Raw genomic sequence first — 16,679 nt, 5'->3', positions numbered from 1 at the left:
TTCGGTTCGATCCTTTTTTTTTTCGAGCGATCGAGCTCACCCACAGAGAGCTTCCATGGACCAGCGCCCTGATTGGAGAGGTGGGAGCCTTGGTCAGAAGTTGCCATATCTGCATGGGAAGCTCCAGGCGAAAGTCAGATGGGAGGCAGGGCTGAAGGAGAAAAAAGCTGAAGGACGTCCAGGTCTCACCTCGTTTCGGTTCCCAGGAACGAGAAAGTGCGGAATCAAATTTTGCCAACGATGACCTGTATACACGGGGAAGCTTTCTTCCAGAAAGCGGGTGTTTCTGGGGTTCACGGAGAAGGAAGAGGCGTCAGGCAGGAGACGGTTGAAGCGCCGTCGACTTCGCTCACCGCTCTGAATCGACTCGCCGACAGGTAGGTATCACGCTCTTGAGGTTAAAGACTGTACTGACTCATAATTATTTACTGGAACCTTCGAAGAAGAAGCGGTGGACGAGAAGCATCTGAGGGAAAGGAAAATAAGAAACCAAGGCGACGCGTCGCCGGTCGCAAAACAAGAACGAGCGACGCGAGAGATCTTTCTGCCCTCTGAAGTCCCACCCTCTGAAACTCCAAAGCAAGAAGGACGTACCGAGCCTCCATCCCTCTTTCTTTTCGCTCTCCAAACGCCCTCCCGTCGAACCGAAAAGAAAGAAGAAGAAAAAAGCTCATCGCAGAACTCCTCCCTCCCGCTCCTCAACCCGCTAAACTAAAAGTTGGCAAACCCACTCTTCACCTTCCCCGTCGCCGCATCCACCACCACCGGCAGCGTCTTGGCCATGTTCATATCCCCCATCGGGAAAGGCAGCGTCAAGATGTGCTCTCCCAGAACTTTGTCCTCCGCGATTCCCTTCTTCGCGTTCTTCTGGGCCAGGAGAACGACTCCCTTGAGAGCATCCGAGATCTTGACGTAGGATCCCTTGGGACCTGGGACGGGACCACGAAGGTAGAGGAGGTTGAGGGTGGTGTCGATTCGTTGGACGATGGTGTTGGGAGTCGACGAGGATCTGCATCCCATTCGACCGGACATCTTCTTTCCTGGGAGAACTCGTCCGGGATCCTGGAGAGGGAAAGAGAGACAAGGAAATGGAATGTGAGTGAGAGGAAGAAAGGGAGGTGGGGTTGAGGTGGGAGGAGGGAGGAAGAGAGGAAGAGAAAGCGACGAACCTGGTTCATACCGGTCGAACCTGCACTTCGATGAGCTTTCGAGTTACCGTGAGACATGGTTCCTCCGCTGAACCCGTGTCGCTTCATGACTCCGGCGGTTCCCTTTCCCTTCCTACAGAGCAGGAAGAACAGGACGAAGGAGGAGGGAAGGTGAGGTGAGCTTTGATCTCGAACGCGAGTTCCAAACGAAGAAGCGAAGAGAGGGATGGAAATTGGACGAACGAGGTTCCCTTGAGATCAACCATCTGCCCTGGCACGAAGTGACACACTGAGAATTCCGATCCTGCATGGACGAAGGAGAGGAGGAGAGAGGGACGAAACGAAAAGTGAGCTCGAGCTCGACCTCCTCCTTCCCTTCCTCTTCTTCTCTCTCCTTTGAACTCACCAATAGGCAGCAAGGCATCGGGCGTGATCTTGAACTCGATAACCTTCTTCTTCGGCACCAGTCCCAACCTGTTGTAGTGTCCCAGCATCGAAGCCGTCGTCTTGTAGGGTTTGGTCTTCCTCGTCGGAGCGAGACCTAAGCGTTGACGGACTTTGGGGTTGATCTCGTACTTTCGACGGTTCAGGGCTCCGATGGCGATGTAGTGGTGGTCGGGGAAACCGTTGTGAGCGGGATGGAGTTTGGAGACGTAAAGGACTTGACATTCTTTGACCTGAGGGAGTGGGAAGAGGAGGGAAGGGAGGAGAACGAGGAGGGAGGAAGGAGGAAGCGTTTGAGAGTCGAGGGAGGAGAGGAAGGCGAGAAGGGGGATTTTTTGAAGCGAGAAGTTGAAGAGTTGACGGAGAGCAAGGTATAGGGCGTGATAGAAGAGTTCAAAAGGTGGTGAAGAGTCGTAGAAAGGTCAGCTTCCGAGCTCCCTTCTCCTTCCCTCCTCCTCTTCCCTCCGACTGACCTGAACGATGGTTACTGGAATCGCCCTCCCGTTTCCATCGTAGAGCGTTGTCATCCCCTTCTTGACTCCAATCACACCTGCTCGTCTCGACTGCGGCGTCCACTTGAGAGGAGTTGCTGGAGGATTGTCGACGGCTGGGTTGTAGATGGGTTTGTAGGCGGTGGGAGTGAAAGGTCGATCCGTTGGTCGTCCGACGTGAGGACTCGCGAGGGGACCACGACGATAGAACCGAGAAAGGGAAGGAGCGGAGGAAGAGAGGGCGAGGGAAGGTAGACGAGATGTCGAAGCTACTGCTACACGAAGAGACATGGCCGAAGGGAGGAGGAGGGGTGCTGGTCGTTGAGGGGAAGGAGAGAGGAAGGTCTAAACGAAAAAGAGACGCTCTCTCTTTGGAGGAGAGGGAGAGCTCAAACCACAAACGTCCATCTTCTCCACCAACAAATCCTTTCCTTTTCCCTTATCGATCTCGTAGACACACTCTCCTCTATGGCTTCAACAAGAGTAGCATGGCTCTTCGATAAGATCCAGGCCGTGGTCGTCTTTGGTTGCGTCGGTCTCGCGGTGAGCTCTCTCTCTTCCTTCTCCTTCCTTCTCGTCCACTCTTCCCCTTCGATCTCGACCTTCAGAGCCCAAGGAACGACTCCAATACTCATCATGAATCCCTTCGCTCCTCTTCCAGGTCACAACAACGTTCGGAATGACTCAGATCCACAAGGAGCGAATGGAGCTGAGTGAAGCCGTACGTCCTCCTCCTCTTCCTCCTCCTCCTTCCCTCTCCCTCCCGTCCCTCACGTCCCACTTCCTGACCTCTTACGCCTCCTCTTTGATCCCACAGTACAAGAAGAAGCTCGCTGAACAGGAAGCTCGAATGGAAACTCCCGAACGAAAAGCGAAGCGTCTACTTCGAGAATCCAAAGCTCTCGCCAGGAAGACTGCGAGGGACATCGAGAACGGAATCGCACCTCCAGGGACGGTCCCAGCTCATCTCATCTCGGAGAACTAGGTCGCAGGCATGGAAGGAGCTGCGCTGGGATCTCTTAGTTTGTATTTGTTTCGAAGGAGCTGGCTGAAGGAGGGAGGGAGAGAGGGAGGAGAGGTTGAGGTTGTACGTCGTGGTCGTCGTCCGTTCTCTCGTTTTTGCTTTTCTTTTGCACGCTTGTCATGACTTTTTCACTTCTCATCGTGATCATGACCTAGCAAGGCTGATTATAGCTCGGAAGCGTTCAATTGAAGGTTTGCCTCTCCATGACGATCCTTGAAGCTGGGACGCTTCCACTCCTCCTCGAGTTGACCTCGACACCCACACCATCTTCGTCCTCTCCCTTCTCCCTCTTTTTCCTCCGTCGACAAACCCTCTCCTTCTCTCTGGTCTGCTCTGAACCTCCTCGTCTCGCCTGGCCGCCTGTATGGATTCCCTTCCCCTCTCCAACTCGTCGCAGGTCGTCGTTCCTTCTCCTCCCTCCCAAACTTCGACCTCACCTCCTCCCTCCGTTCTGCCTCTCCCTCCCTCCTCGACCCAGAAAGGTCGCCCCGAGCCTCTCCTTGAAGGAGGAAAGACTTCACCTTCTATAGCTCAGATGTGAGTCGGTCTCGTCGAAATTTGCAGCAGAAAGAAGGACGGAGAGAAGATCAAAGGGAGTCGAGCTGATGAAACAAACACGTTCCCTCCCTCCCTTCCCTCTTCCTTCACCTCCCTCTTCTTCAACCAGATTGAGCCCCGAGAACCCTTCAGCAGTGCTGCAAGCTATCTGCCAGATGGAAGCTCAGATGTCGAAGATTAGGACAAAGGTCTACGGTCAGTTCGACCTCTCTTGCTCTCCCCTCCCTTTGATCGTCCCTCGCCCGCTTCTTCTGTTCTGCCTCTCCTTCTTGGAGCTCTGGGCTGACTGCCCCTTCTCCCATACTCTCCTCGTTATCGTCTTCATACTACAGAGCTCCAAGAGCTTCGTCACTCAAACACTCTAACCTCAGCGTCTTCCCTCCCCACTCCTCCTCCCTCCGGTCTTCCTCCCAACTCCTCTTCAACGTCAACATCAATACCTCCTCCGCCTCCCCTTCAGATCGACGACCTCCTCATTCTCCTCAACACCAACCTCGAAGAAGTATCTTCTCTCGTACCTGCCATTCAACAACAACTCACTCAATTGATCGGAGCTCTGTCGGAGGACGAGACGGAGGAGGTGCGAGAGCGGTGGGAGGAAGTCGAGGAGGAATGGGAGGAGGTCGTGAAGGAGGTAGAGGTCGTGAAGGAAGAGTTGAAGGAGGATAGATGGTTGGTTGTGTTCAGGTGAGTCTACGATCTGAAGGTTCGATGGGAATCTGCTGCCAGAGCTGGGAGCTGACCTGAGGAAGATCGCGTTCGTTCAGAACGGCCGCTGCTCAAGCTGAGGACATGATGGAGAGTCTCGAGAAAGTCGTCTCGCAGTGCTATGTACGTCGAAGCTTACTCTCTTTTGGACCTCTACTCAAAACTCGTCACGCTTACTCGTCTCTTTCTTTGTTTCGAACAGGATCTGATCCATCAAGTCCGTCGTCTTCAGAATCCTCCGACCTCGTCTTCCTCCCCTGGATCCTCCCGGATCCTCTCTACCTCGCCTCCAAGCAGCTGGGGAGTACCAAGCGGAGAGTTTCGAGGTGGCCTGACTCTGTCGAGCTTCGAGACGGTCTTGAAATCCTTCGAGGCGAAGAAGAAGTGAGTTCTTTCTCGACCGGACGATCGCGTCGAAGGAACGAAGCACGGAACGCTGATATTGCCTTGGTTTTGTCTTCGAAGGTACTACTATCCGAGTGTTGAACGTGTGCTATCCATCTTAGACAAGGGAGTGAGGGAGAGGGTGACTAGGAACGGAGAGGTTTTGTTGAGGCATTCGACGATGCTTGCGAGGTGGAGGAGGTGAGTTTGGACGCGTCTTCCTCCCCTCTCCCTTTTTTCTGTGCTGACGTCTTTTCGATCTTTTATTCACTGCAGTCTCTCGGAAAAACTTAACCGGCTAGGAATGGAGCTCACCTCAGCACACCTCTGGATTCTCACACGAGAATCTCCTCACGTTCAACAACGACTCCCTCGTCCTCTCGTCTCCTCCGGATCCTCGAGCGACCTCAGTCGTCCCGGCGCTCCTCTCGCTTCTCCACCTCCCAGTGAAGGAGGCTCGTCGGTAGGAGGATCCAAGTACACTCTCATCCAGGGATCTCAGCAACTTCAAACTCCTCCCTCGGAAACTCCAACCAAGAGTCGAAGATCGTCCGTCGCGTCGACGTTTTCGAGGTCGATGTCGCCGCTTCAAGGGATGTTTGGAAAAATGACGATGAGAGGATCAGGAGCTGGAGGTGGAGCAAGAGCTGCTAGGACACCGAAGGAGTCGCCTTCTTCGAACGGGAGGCCACCGTCGTCGACAGGCTACTTCGCGTCGAAGTTCAGCTCCACCAAACCTCGGAACTCGTCGGCTTCGCCAGCTCTTTCCACTCCTCGATCAGACTTCTTTGGAGCTTCCGCTTCGACGTCGACTCAGGATCAGATCTCGCCGTCTGTCATGCGAGTCGCCAAACCTCGGTGGAACTCGTCGCCCAAAGTTCCCGACCTCCCTCCTCCCACTCCTTCAGAACCCTCGACTCCTTCAGGACATCGAACAGGTCTCCCTCGTCGAACTTCGATGGCCAATATGCGATCGATCTCAGGAGGAGGAGGGCCAGGAGGGACTCTGTCGCCGACGAGAGCAGTTTCGCCCACGCTTTCCGACTTCGGCTCAGGGAGTGCGACGTATCGGCCATCAGCTCGACCAACGACTCCCAGCAGGATTCCTCGGAGACAGCCATCTCGAGCACGACTCAGCACGGACGGAGAGGAGGACGACATCCCGACTTCGATGATGCAGCGAGCTCACACGCCAACGCCGCTCGGAAACTCGTCGTCGTCGCCTCGGTCGCACTCGAAGAGCAACAGTCTCTCCCTCACCCAGGTCCCCAGCCTTTCAGTCTACCCAGCATCAGAAGCTTCCCTCTCTCCTTCGGTCAACGGATCTCCCTCCCAGTTCCGTCGCGTCCCTTCGCCGAACCCAAACACGTCCTCCCCTCCCACCACTCCCACCCGCTTCAACTCTCCTCGCTCCCTCGATCGATCTCAAACTCCCGACCTTCAAATTCGAGACAGGGCCATCCGATCGTCTTTCTACACCCCAGCCAAACCTCCCTCCTCCTCCGTCACACCTCCCTCTCGAGGTCGAGTCTCCGCTACCACCATTCGAGGAGGTTCCCCAGCATCGACCAACCCTTCACCCTCCGGATCCAACAATCCTCGATCTCCACCTTCCTCCTACCGAGGAGACGTCTCTTCTCCGCAACCCACTACTCCAACTCGTCCTCGTATCTCCAACTCCAACTCCAACCCCAGCACTCCCGCCTCCGCGTCTCGACCCTCCTCCCGAGCAGGCGCTTCCTCTCGAGCCGGAGCCGCTACTCCCTCAGGTGAAGCTCCCTCCAAGTACCGACCCGACAAGACGAACCCTCTCGACGTCGAGATCGCTAGGATCGTCAACGGAGTTCCGAATGGACTTCATGTCGAGAGGATCGACCCCATTCCGAAGGGAAAGCTCCAGGCTGAGAGCCCCGAGGCGAATACGGCTCAGTACGCTTTCCTAGGTGGAGGAGGAGTGAGAAGGGTGATGAGCTGTAGGTTGCTGGAGTTGAACAGGGGGAGTAAGGCGGCGGGAGGGGAGTTGACGAAGGTTCGGAAGGTGAGTTTGAGACGCGTCGAAGAGTTTTTGTTTCGTTCGCTCTTTTTCTGACTCCTTTCGTTCTCTCTCTTTGCCTTCTTGCGATATCAGGTGATGGTCCGAGTAGGAGGTGGATGGCTGGACCTCGAAGTCCACGTCTTCAAGCTGGGACTCTAAACGACGGGACGCGTCTCTCTCTCTCTCCCTTCTCCCTCCCCATGCCCCCAATTCCCCTTTTCCTTGCTTACCCAAACCCCACTCTGGTCTCTACGTATTCTGCATACATACCTCTCATCACCTACGCATCTTCTCCTCTCTCACCATCTCGCTCGGTTTCGTTTCCTCGACCGGTCTCGCTCCAACTCTCAACTCTCATTTTTCTCTCGTCGCTCATCGCCACGCATCCTCCCCAATCCAATCCCATCTGTCTCTCTCCTTCGATACCTTCCTTGCTTTTTCATCCCCTTCCTCCACCCTTCCATAAACTAACCTAATCAATCATCCCTCGTCGTCGCTGAGCGTTCGGTCCATCTCCTTTTCCTCTTTTGCTTTCACGCTCGCTCCCTTCCCTTTTCCCTTCAACTCGCTCGCTTTCGCTTTTCTTTTTCTTCTTTACGCATTCGCTGTTATATCAACTCACGCTCCTTTCTCGCTGTTCGCCCACGGAAGGACTCGAAGAACAGAGAAATGTATTAGAAACGTCGAAACGGAAACACGCCTTCCTCTTGTCTCGCTTCGCAGAGAAACGCCAAACTCCCATCGTCTCCTTCTCCTTCTCCTCCTTCCTTCCATCCTTTCAAGATGACCCATCTCCTCCCACCCCAACTGTTTGTATTCCTCCTCTCTCTCTCTCTTCTCCTAAGCTGTACCTCTACGTATATACTAATCCCTCCCCTTACTCTTCTTCTCTTGTTCAGATTCAAACTCTTTGCCCCTCGTCCTCCGTTAATCCACGCTCCTCCGATCGGACCCAACCCCAACGTCACCCATCGCCTCAATTTGACCGGAGTCGGATCCATCTTTGCTCAGCTCAAAGCGGAAGCTGCTGCGAAGGAGGAGAAGAGGATCGAGGCTGGAGGAGAGGAGGAAGGAGAGGAGGAAGGGGAGGAAGGAGAGGTCAAAGGGGAGAAGAAGGGAGCGTTCACGTTGTGCGAGGAGGAGAAGAGGAAGATTAGGAAGGAGGAGAGACAGAAGAGGAAGGAGGAGGGGAAGAAGGGGGAGGCTAACTGTCAGTAGAGGTGGAAGATGGGAAGGGAAGGAGAAGGAGAACGACCGAGCTGAGCTGACCTTTGTTCCTTTCTTTCTTTCTTTCGCCGTTTTGCGTTGGAATCGTTGATAGACAAACCCTCAGAAGACCCTGAAGCCGTAGGAGATCCTTACAAGACGCTCTTCATCTCTCGTCTCGTACGTTTCCCAAACATTTCCCCTTCCAAGGTTTCGTTCGTTCGTTCGAGCTCACTCGTCGCTGACCTTTTCCTTCCCTTCCCTTCCCTTCCCCGTCGAACAGTCCAAAAAAGCCACCGAAGTCGACGTCCGACGCGAGTTCGAAATGTACGGCGCCATCGAACGAGTTCGGATCGTCCGGGACAAGAAGGGACACTCGAGAGGCTACGCTTTCGTCGTTTACGAACGAGAACGAGACATGAAAGGTCAGCTCCCTTCTCTTCTCCTTCCTTCCTTTCCCTCCCTCACTGACCTTCAACCCCCTTTTCTCAGCCGCCTACAAAGACGCCGAAAACATTCCCATCCTCTCCAAGAACATCCGCGTCGACGTCGAGCGAGGCCGAACCGTCAAGGGCTGGAAACCAGCTCGTCTCGGAGGAGGATTGGGAGGGAAACCCAAACCGATCGTGGAAGCTCCGGCGCCTGCGTTTGGGATGATGGGTGGCGGTGGAGGAGGAGGAGGGTTCATGCCTAGGGGAGGAGGGTTCAGAGGTGGGTTCAGGGGTGGGTTCAGAGGTGGGTTTAGTGGAGGAGGGGATCGAGGAGGAGGAGGAGGGATGGGTGAGTCTCGTTTCGTTTCGTTTTCGTTTCGTTTTCGGTTTGGGTCGGGTTCGGTTGGGTTGGAGTCGGAGAGGGAGATGGGAGAGCTGACTGAGGCTCTTTGTGGGGTTTTGTTCAGGTGGTGGATTCCGAGGAGGGTTCAACGGAGGTGGTGGAGATCGAGGAGGAGGAGGAGGATTCGGTTCGTCGTTCAAGCTTGCTCTCTTTCCCTTTCCCTCCCCTCTTTCGTTCCCCTTCCTTCGCTAACCTCCTCCTCTCCCTTTCCTTTCCTTCTTTCCCTCTTCACAGGTGGAGGAGGATTCCGAGGAGGCTTCAACGACCGAGGCGGAGGAGGAGGAGGGTTTGGAGGAGATCGAGGAGGCTACGGAGGAGGCGACCGAGGAGGAGGGTTCTCTGGTGGAGACCGAGGAGGTTACGGAGGAGATCGAGGAGGGTTCCAACCTCGAGGAGGGGACTCGGGGTACGGTGGGGATCGAGGCGGGTCGAGAGGTGGGTTTGGAGGTGCGCCGAGGTACGTCCCCGTTTCTTCCTTTCTTTCCTTCCCCTTCCTTTCTTTCACTCCCCATCTCGCCAACCCCCACACGGACGACGAACCATGGAGAGGAGAGCTCGCTTTGATACGTGTCGAAAGGAGGAGGCAGAGCACGACCGACCGACCGACCAGAAGAGAACAAGCCTCACAAACCTTGCCTTCTTTTTCTGCGTCGCGTCGCGTCCGATGTCGAGGCGTCTTCGAGTACATCCTTCTCAGCCGGGAAGCCTCATGCTTCTTCCCGGTTCCTAGTCTCCTTTCCCTCGTCTCTATCGTCTCCCTTCCCACCCTTCTCAATCCCTTCCCTTCCTCTCTCGCTCTTCTCGCGTCCAAAGTATCCCACTCTCTCTCTTTCCTCCTCTCCCCTTCTTCGAAACTCACACCTCTTTTCATCGTTTTCATCGTTTCTTCTCTCTCCTCGTTTCGTTTCCTACCTCACACAGGGGCGGAGGACCAGGCGGAGGGATCGGCTACCAGCAAGGCTCGTTCAACGCACCTCCTCCTCCTCCCTCGGGACCGTCGCAAGACCAGGGACCTCCAGGAGGAGGAGGAGGAGGGTACAAGCGGGATTTCGATGGAGGAGCCGCTGGAGCCGCTGGGTACGGTGGAGGGGATGCGAAGAGGCCTAGGTATTAGACTGAGAGGATCCTTTTTTCTTTTTGAGTCGAGAGCGAGCGGGAGCGGGAACGGAGAAAGATCTTCATGCTTTTTTTGTTTTTTTTCCCTTCGATCTTACCGCGTTCGGTTTTCTTGGGGGGGTTGGGTTTTGAGGGAAAGAGAGAGAGAGAGAGAGGCCTGATCGTTCAAAGGAGATACCAAGAGGAAGGAGGAGGAGGACTTGCAGTGAGAGAGAGCGAGAGAGAGAAAAAAAAGAGACGAGAGAGAGAGAGACAGAGAGTCTATCCAGCAGCAAACAAAACAACATAGAGATCTCGTTCCCGTCCCGCGTCAATCCCCGCTCTACTTCGTCGACGCGACCTCCCCTCCTTCCGCTCCTCCCTCCACAGGAGGAGCAGCTTCGAACCACCCCTTCGCTGTAGCGAACCATCCCTTCCCAGCTGCTGCTGGATCGACGACGGGGACGTGGAACTTGTACGCGTTCCGGGTTGAGGCCGAGGGGACGAAGACTTGGAGGGATTTGAGGTCGAGGATCCCGGTTTGGGGGTTCTGGGCGAGGCGACGACGAGGAAGAGGGAGGAAGAGGGAGGACGAGGGAGAGTCAGCTTTGGAGAGAGTTGAAGATGGAAGGATTGTAATGTGGAAGAGAAGGGAAGGGAGAGGAAAAGAAGAGCGAGGAAAGGAAAGACGAAAGAGAGGGCTGCTCACCTTCTCACAAACGACCTGCACCTCCCCCGTAGTGTACGTGCCCAACTCGGGAACGTGTCTCCTTCCCAGCCCACTCAGTCCTCCACCAGTAGCTCCTCCGTTCTCACTCTTGATCCCAAACAACCCACCAAAGAAACTGCTCCCTCTCCCGCTCCCGCTCTCCTCCTTCCTCTTCTCCTCTGCAACCTTCTCACTCCCAAACACGTTCTCCCACCCTTCCTTCACCTTCTCCCTCTTGATCACCCACCCTTCCTCCGCCAGGTCATCCCAAACATCCATCGTCTCGTTCCAACCGCTCTGCACCCTGTTGGTCGTCGAATCCCTGAAGGACCCCCACCAGCCCGTGGGCGAACGCGCGTCTCCAGGGTGAGCGCCTTCGATGATGAACACGAACGAGTGGGTTTCGATTCCTGTGGAAGGGTTGGTGGTTATTTTGGAAGGGATCGAGGAGAGACGGGCTCGGTTGGAACGGTTCGTGGAGGAGAGGGAGGTGTTGGAGGAGGAGGAGTGAGGAGGGTGGTACGCGAAGGGAGGGAGGAGGTAGAGTTTGAGCTGTAACGACACGACGATTGATGGAAACAAAGAACGAATGGTAAGAGAAAGAGAGTTGGTTTCAGTTACAAGAAAGGGAAAGTGAAAGGAAGCGAAGGAAAGACGAGAGACGTACATCCTCGTTCTTCTTCAGACGGTCGACGGCCTTGTTGAAGATGACCGTCGGACTGTTGGGAGAGAAGAGTTCCGTCGAAACCGAGACGGTGATGATGAACAGCAGAGCTCCTCCGAAAGCGACAACGGCGAAATTCCCGGTTTTGGCTGATGCTCGAGCGACTGGTAAGAAGGAAAGGGGAAGGGAAGGAGGAAGGAAGGAAGGAAGGAAAAGGTCAGCTTCGACGAATCCGTTTGACCTTTTCCTTCCTTCGAATCCAATCTCCTCGTCCAAGCTTGCCCAGAATTTGGTCGCAATCCCAGAAGATACTCGAAATAGATCCCAATAATCTGACTTCGAGAACACAACGAGGAAAAAGAAAGGAAAAGACAGAAGAACCTCCAAAGCTCACCTTTCCCACCCACGGTCAACTCGCCCCACTTCGCCCTCTTCCTCCCTCCTCCCGTCCCCCTAAACACAATCGTCTGATCCAGGTTCTTGGATCCCATAGGGAACGGACCCGCATGATCTCTCGCTCCGAACCCGTCGCCTGAGGTGTCGGAAGGAGGAGTGTTCGACAGGGAAGGACCGGCTCGAAGGGAAGGACCTGCTCGGAGGGTTGGACCCGTGGAAGAAGAAGAAGGAGTTTTGAAGGTTGAAGGGGAACAGGAGAAGGCACGACGAGGGCCGGAGAAGAGGAGGAGGAGCGGGCGAGGGGAGGGACGGAGGGACATTTGGCTTGGAGGAGGTGATGGTTGAAGGTGAAAAGAAGGGGAGGAGGTTGAGCTTCGAAGATCGCCTGGATCGGGGATTTTTACCCTCGCTGAATTCTTGATCTTCTGATATAGAGAAGAGTTTGTGGAGAAGGCAATTGATACATCGTACAAAACAACCGAACGTGCAGAAAAAAAAAGGGACGCGTCGGACTAAGACCTCCCTTCCTCCTTCGTCCCTCCGTCCTCCTCGTCCTCGTCCTCAACCGCAACAACCTTCCTCTTCTTCTTCGAAGAAGAACCAGCAGCAGCAGCAGCCATCCTCTCCCTGACCTGCCTCTCAAGCGAGGCGAACTCGGATTCGTGCACTTTCTGCCTCGACGAGAAAAAAACGAAACGAGACCAGTCAGCGTCGCGACTCTCGCCTCCGATGTTATGAGTAGAGAGAACTGACCTGATACGTCTGATTACTGATCGGATCCTTCTCGGCTCTCTTCTTCTTCGCTTTCAGCTCCCTTTCCTTCTCAGCGTCCCATTTCCTCAGTTCGGAACGAAGCTCCTGCACGAACGAACACCACCCAAACGAACGCGATTCGAGAGGGTCAGCGCTCTCTCTCTCTCTCTCTCTCTCTCTCTCTCTCTTTCTCAGCAATTTCAAGATGGAAACTCACCGACTCCTTGGAAGGATGCGAGCTGTCGAGGTTGGAGTTGAAGAGCAGGATCCACTGTCGATGTCGAGCCTCGAGCACGACTTTGTTCCCCGTCGTTGGGAGGCCGAATTCCTGCGACCGAGGCCAAGAGAAGAGGTCAGCAAAAGAGGAAGGGATGAGGAGGAGGGTGGGTACTTACCGCGAGTTTGGATCTGAGTTGTTTTTCGGAGAGGAGGTTGTAGTTGGGTCGAGAGAGACGGACGACGACGGGAGGAGGAACGATGGACGGCTCTTTTTGGGTTGAGGTTGAGGTTGAGGTTGAGGTTGAGGTTGATCTGGGAAGGAAGGAGGTCGGCGAAGAGATCAGCATCGAACCTAGACACTCGAGTTCTACTTTGACTTGAAGAAAACGGGAAATACTCACTTGGTAGCACCGTTCTTCGAAGGTCCAGAAACTCCAACCCCGACCTTCTTCTTCGTCGTCGAACTACTCGACCCGAAGAGTCCGTTCCACGAGTCGGATTTGGGTTTGGAAGGAGCAGAGAGGTGCTTCTTGCAGTTCGAGTCGATGTGAGCATTGACTGAGGGGCGGAAGAAGGATGAGAAGGGGGGGTGTGTGAGTCCGAGAGCGACGCGTCGAAAACGATCGGGTCCGAAGAGAAGAGGGTGGGCTCACTGGTATCCTCTGGAACGACCTGATCGCATATTGGACATGTAGCGAGACCCTTGGCTCGAGCTGTCCGAGCAAGAGTGCAGAGGGTTGGGCCCAAAGCGGTCAGCTTCAAAAGTTCGAGGACGGCGCAAGGGACCAGAAAGACGAAGAGAGACGCGACGCACCGGAAGCTTTCCCCTTCCCTTTCCCATTCCCAGAACTCGACTGCATCTCCACTTCATCCTCCTCCTCCTCCTCATCGTCATCCAAAACCTCAATCGCATATCCCTTCTTCGCTCCGTTCGCTCTACTGCTGCTCCCTTCGCTCGAGCTTCCAGCTGCCACTCCTCCTTCTTTCCTCCCCACCATGGTCGAGGAAGGTGTAGGTTTGTGTTTCTTGCGAGGAGAGGAATGAGGTGGAGGTGGAGGTTTGGAGAGTTCGAGGAGGAGGGATCTAGGGGAGCGTGAGAAGCAGAGATGAGCTCATCGAAGGAAGGAAGGAAGGAAGGGTAAGTTGTTGAGCTCACCTCGATTCCTTGTATCGATCCACAACGTCCTCCAGAGCCGAGTTGGCTCTCAGCTCCTTCTCAGAAGGGACCTTGGTAGCACAGATGGGACAAGTTCGTTTCTCAGTTGCTTCAGCTTCCAGGGAGAGGCGGACGCACTGAAGAGAGCGTGGAAAGGAGGCGGAGGGAGGGGAAGGAAGGAAAGGTGAGCTTGAGTTTCGTTCGCTGAAGGATCGGAGCGGCTGTCGCTAAAAACTGAGCTTATACGCACGCTCGAGCAGAAGGAATGAAAGCATGGAGTGATGACTGGGTTCTTGTAGAATTCCTTGCAGATCGGGCATCGGAGGGAGGCTGACGAGAGGGAGGGAAGGAAGGGGGAGGTGAGCTCGCGTGGAGGGAGTCGAAGCGAGAGGGAAAGAGGTCTCACCATCGAGAACCTGGAGAGGAGCTTGAGTGAAATCGGATGGGTCGTCGTCTATGTCGTCCTTGCGCTTCGCGAAGAAATCCATCTTCCTTGGAAAAGGGCAGGATGTGGTTGGCGGGAGCTCGAGAAGAGGGGACGCGACCAAATGGTGAGCTCGACGTTTTTCGTTTTCGACCTCCTTCCTTCCCTTCCCTTCCCAACGCTCACGAGCTCCAGCAACTTTTCCACACTTCTCTCCCTAAACTCCAGCTTGTGAGGACGCTCATCGTTCCTGACACAGCGAGCCAGTCTCTTCAATTTCACCCTCCTCTGATCAGTCTGAGCTCTGCTCTCAGCCCTCCGACTCCTCCTCCCTTCTCGCTTCACGTTCTTCCAATCAAGAGACCTCCAAGGCCCATCCCCAGATTCAGCTGAGCGCATCCCTTGATGACCTTCTCCATTGTGACGCCTGTCTTTCCAATTTGCAGCCTTAGACTACATCAAGAGCCTTCTCGAGGGCAAGGAGGATCGACCTCAAGGATCGAAGGAGAGCCGAGAAGGACGACTTCCGTTGATACGACCGACCAGCCGAGCGACCGATACTCTGCCTGTAGATAATCGCAATCAGGCACTAGCTAGGTAGTTTCCTTCCAAACAGCTTGAGAACGGCAGATCGCTCGAAGGCAGGAACGAGCGCATCGAATCCTCTTCACCTCAACTCGACGCGTCTCGATTCCACTCTTCCACGAACCTCACCGACTCCTCCAACCGACTCGCCACCTTCACCCCTTCCAAGTTCTCTACCTTCTCTCTCTTCGCACCGTCCGAGAACTCTCCTTCTCGTCTAATCAACAGCCCATGCAGTCCTGCTCGAGTCGATCCACCGAAATCGCTGTTCAAGTTCGAGAGAAGACGCAGTGAGAGCGGTCAGTACGACGAGATCGAGACGCGAAGTGAAGGTAGAGTGAAAGAGTGTAAACGCACGCATCCAACTCGTCTCCGATATGCAAAGCTTCCTTCAACTCGACTCCCGCTTGCCGCGAGGCGAAATCGAATATGTTGGAATCGGGTTTGGAGAATCCGCAGAGGTCGCTGAGGGTCGGTGGAGCTGTGAGGAGGGGTGTGATATCGAGAGAGTCTAGGACTGAGACTGATGGAGGAGAAGGGAAAGGGGAAAGAAGGTCAGGTCGAGGGACGAGAGGCGACGCGTGAAGGATGAGGAGGAGGGATGAGACGAGACGAACGAATTCGTTTGTCGGCGTTGGAGAGGACTGCTGTTTTGATTCCGAGAGCTTTGAAGGCTTCGACTGGTTCGGAAGAAGCACAATTTCGTCAGTAAGAGAGAAAGGGGAGAGAAGAGTGAGAGAAGGACGACTGGGACGTGTCGACTCAGGGAGACATGCGGCTCACGAGTAGGAATGACGTCGTCAAAGACCCGATACCCTTCTGAAGAGCCGAACCTGGTGAGAAGTCTCTCGACGAGCACAGGAAGGTGTTTATTCAGAGCTGGAGGAGGGAAGAAAAGGTGCTGATCAGGGTCGTTTGGTGCGATCTCTTCACGAAGTCGAAAGACGCACCCTCGGGTTCAGCTCCGGCAGCCAGCATGGTCACTTCTATCTTGACGGACCACCATTCCTCCGCTGTGAGAGGTGGAGTTCTTGGAAGGAGCAAAGGTGAAGCTGTTTGCGACGAAAGAGGAGGAGTCGAGTTCAGCCCTCGAGCTGGACTCGCCGTTTGCCCATTTTCCCTCCCTGATTCGATCGACTCACTAGCTTTGAACCCCTTTCGAACGGCATCGTCCGAGACGCAAAGTCCAAGCTTGTTAGCTTCTTCAGCATACTGGCGATGAATTGGTAGACGAGGAGTGATCTGGCAAGAGAGGGAGGAGAAGGAGGAGGTTGAGCTCGATCCGAATTGAAAGACCTTCCTCTTCAACTCGACCGACGCCACAGCACCTCCAAGAGAGACTCACGAGGGTATCCTGAGGTTCGCGAAGATTCCAGATGTAATCCAGAAACAAGCTCAGATCAGCTCTCAAAGGCCGCAGAGGGAAGGGGGGATGAAGAAGGAGAGGAGGAGAGCTTCGGTCGAACGAACGAAGGCGTCGAACAGGACGAGTCGGATGCGAGATCTGACCGGAGTTTCACTGAAGGTTAGCTAGATGAGAGCCGATACCGTCGATCTACGACTCACCTGGTCATTGAGAGCAAAAAGTGAAGGAAGGAGAAAGAGGTGATGGACGTCGGAATCGAGCTTCGGCCGCGTTTCATCTCCCCTCTTTGAAAGTGCCTATTCACTTTGCTTTTCTTCCTTTCTTTTCTTCTCCAACAAAACAACTGCAACTACACACACCCAACTCCACAACAAAAACTGCCTTGAACCTCTGCCTTAAACAAACCATGTCACCCTCTCCTCCTCCCTCCTCTAAAACCTACCCATTCACTCGCTCTCGATCCAAATCCACCAACCCCGA

At 54.7% G+C, this 16,679-nt stretch overlaps 7 protein-coding genes across 7 annotated transcripts; 3 read left to right on the top strand and 4 right to left on the bottom strand.

Annotated features, from left to right (window-relative positions):
* Positions 1–655: 655 nt before the first annotated feature.
* Positions 656–2,406, bottom strand: MRPL9 (mitochondrial 54S ribosomal protein uL3m MRPL9). The gene is made up of 5 exons (XM_076641733.1): positions 2,066–2,406; positions 1,555–1,825; positions 1,392–1,452; positions 1,170–1,281; positions 656–1,062 (listed from the first exon to the last, which is right to left on the bottom strand). Exons 1-5 carry the CDS (start codon positions 2,372–2,374, stop codon positions 712–714), a joined length of 1,104 nt encoding a protein of 367 aa, XP_076493783.1. The 5' UTR covers positions 2,375–2,406; the 3' UTR covers positions 656–711.
* A 15-nt stretch (positions 2,407–2,421) lies between these two features.
* BDY24DRAFT_398770 (uncharacterized protein) lies at positions 2,422–3,222 on the top strand. Its single transcript, XM_076641732.1, has 3 exons — positions 2,422–2,626; positions 2,745–2,804; positions 2,901–3,222. Exons 1-3 carry the CDS (start codon positions 2,552–2,554, stop codon positions 3,066–3,068), a joined length of 303 nt encoding a protein of 100 aa, XP_076493782.1. The 5' UTR covers positions 2,422–2,551; the 3' UTR covers positions 3,069–3,222.
* On the top strand, positions 3,186–7,363 carry BDY24DRAFT_398768 (uncharacterized protein). The gene is made up of 8 exons (XM_076641731.1): positions 3,186–3,644; positions 3,775–3,860; positions 3,998–4,352; positions 4,433–4,496; positions 4,576–4,757; positions 4,839–4,958; positions 5,034–6,795; positions 6,886–7,363. The coding sequence occupies exons 1-8, from the start codon at positions 3,472–3,474 to the stop codon at positions 6,949–6,951; spliced, it is 2,808 nt and encodes a 935-aa protein (XP_076493781.1). The 5' UTR covers positions 3,186–3,471; the 3' UTR covers positions 6,952–7,363.
* BDY24DRAFT_398762 (U1 small nuclear ribonucleoprotein 70 kDa) lies at positions 7,364–10,060 on the top strand. The gene is made up of 8 exons (XM_076641730.1): positions 7,364–7,601; positions 7,692–8,002; positions 8,114–8,178; positions 8,282–8,423; positions 8,491–8,778; positions 8,897–8,959; positions 9,067–9,289; positions 9,754–10,060. Exons 1-8 carry the CDS (start codon positions 7,576–7,578, stop codon positions 9,944–9,946), a joined length of 1,311 nt encoding a protein of 436 aa, XP_076493780.1. The 5' UTR covers positions 7,364–7,575; the 3' UTR covers positions 9,947–10,060.
* A 158-nt stretch (positions 10,061–10,218) lies between these two features.
* Positions 10,219–12,046, bottom strand: TIM21 (Tim21p). Its single transcript, XM_076641729.1, has 4 exons — positions 11,695–12,046; positions 11,304–11,464; positions 10,637–11,188; positions 10,219–10,477 (listed from the first exon to the last, which is right to left on the bottom strand). Exons 1-4 carry the CDS (start codon positions 12,014–12,016, stop codon positions 10,271–10,273), a joined length of 1,242 nt encoding a protein of 413 aa, XP_076493779.1. The 5' UTR covers positions 12,017–12,046; the 3' UTR covers positions 10,219–10,270.
* Positions 12,047–12,208: 162 nt separating this feature from the next.
* BDY24DRAFT_443786 (uncharacterized protein) lies at positions 12,209–14,337 on the bottom strand (the record flags this gene model as incomplete). Its single annotated transcript, XM_076644798.1, has 10 exons — positions 14,231–14,337; positions 14,075–14,154; positions 13,825–13,961; positions 13,483–13,751; positions 13,322–13,381; positions 13,070–13,226; positions 12,845–12,980; positions 12,667–12,777; positions 12,450–12,554; positions 12,209–12,367 (listed from the first exon to the last, which is right to left on the bottom strand). Exons 1-10 carry the CDS (start codon positions 14,310–14,312, stop codon positions 12,209–12,211), a joined length of 1,296 nt encoding a protein of 431 aa, XP_076493778.1. The 5' UTR covers positions 14,313–14,337.
* Positions 14,338–14,798: 461 nt separating this feature from the next.
* On the bottom strand, positions 14,799–16,577 carry DPI35 (Dpi35p). The gene is made up of 9 exons (XM_076641728.1): positions 16,400–16,577; positions 16,304–16,337; positions 16,179–16,187; positions 15,976–16,075; positions 15,784–15,885; positions 15,617–15,712; positions 15,451–15,513; positions 15,191–15,356; positions 14,799–15,098 (listed from the first exon to the last, which is right to left on the bottom strand). Exons 1-9 carry the CDS (start codon positions 16,474–16,476, stop codon positions 14,921–14,923), a joined length of 825 nt encoding a protein of 274 aa, XP_076493777.1. The 5' UTR covers positions 16,477–16,577; the 3' UTR covers positions 14,799–14,920.
* Between the last annotated feature and the right edge of the window lie 102 nt (positions 16,578–16,679).

Source organism: Mrakia frigida (genome assembly GCF_051309035.1).
Source record: "Mrakia frigida strain ATCC 22029 unplaced genomic scaffold BDY24scaffold_31, whole genome shotgun sequence".
NCBI lineage: Eukaryota > Fungi > Basidiomycota > Tremellomycetes > Cystofilobasidiales > Mrakiaceae > Mrakia > Mrakia frigida.
The sequence above is the reverse complement of the archived record's forward strand: the minus strand, read 5'-3'. Positions and strand labels throughout refer to the sequence as shown.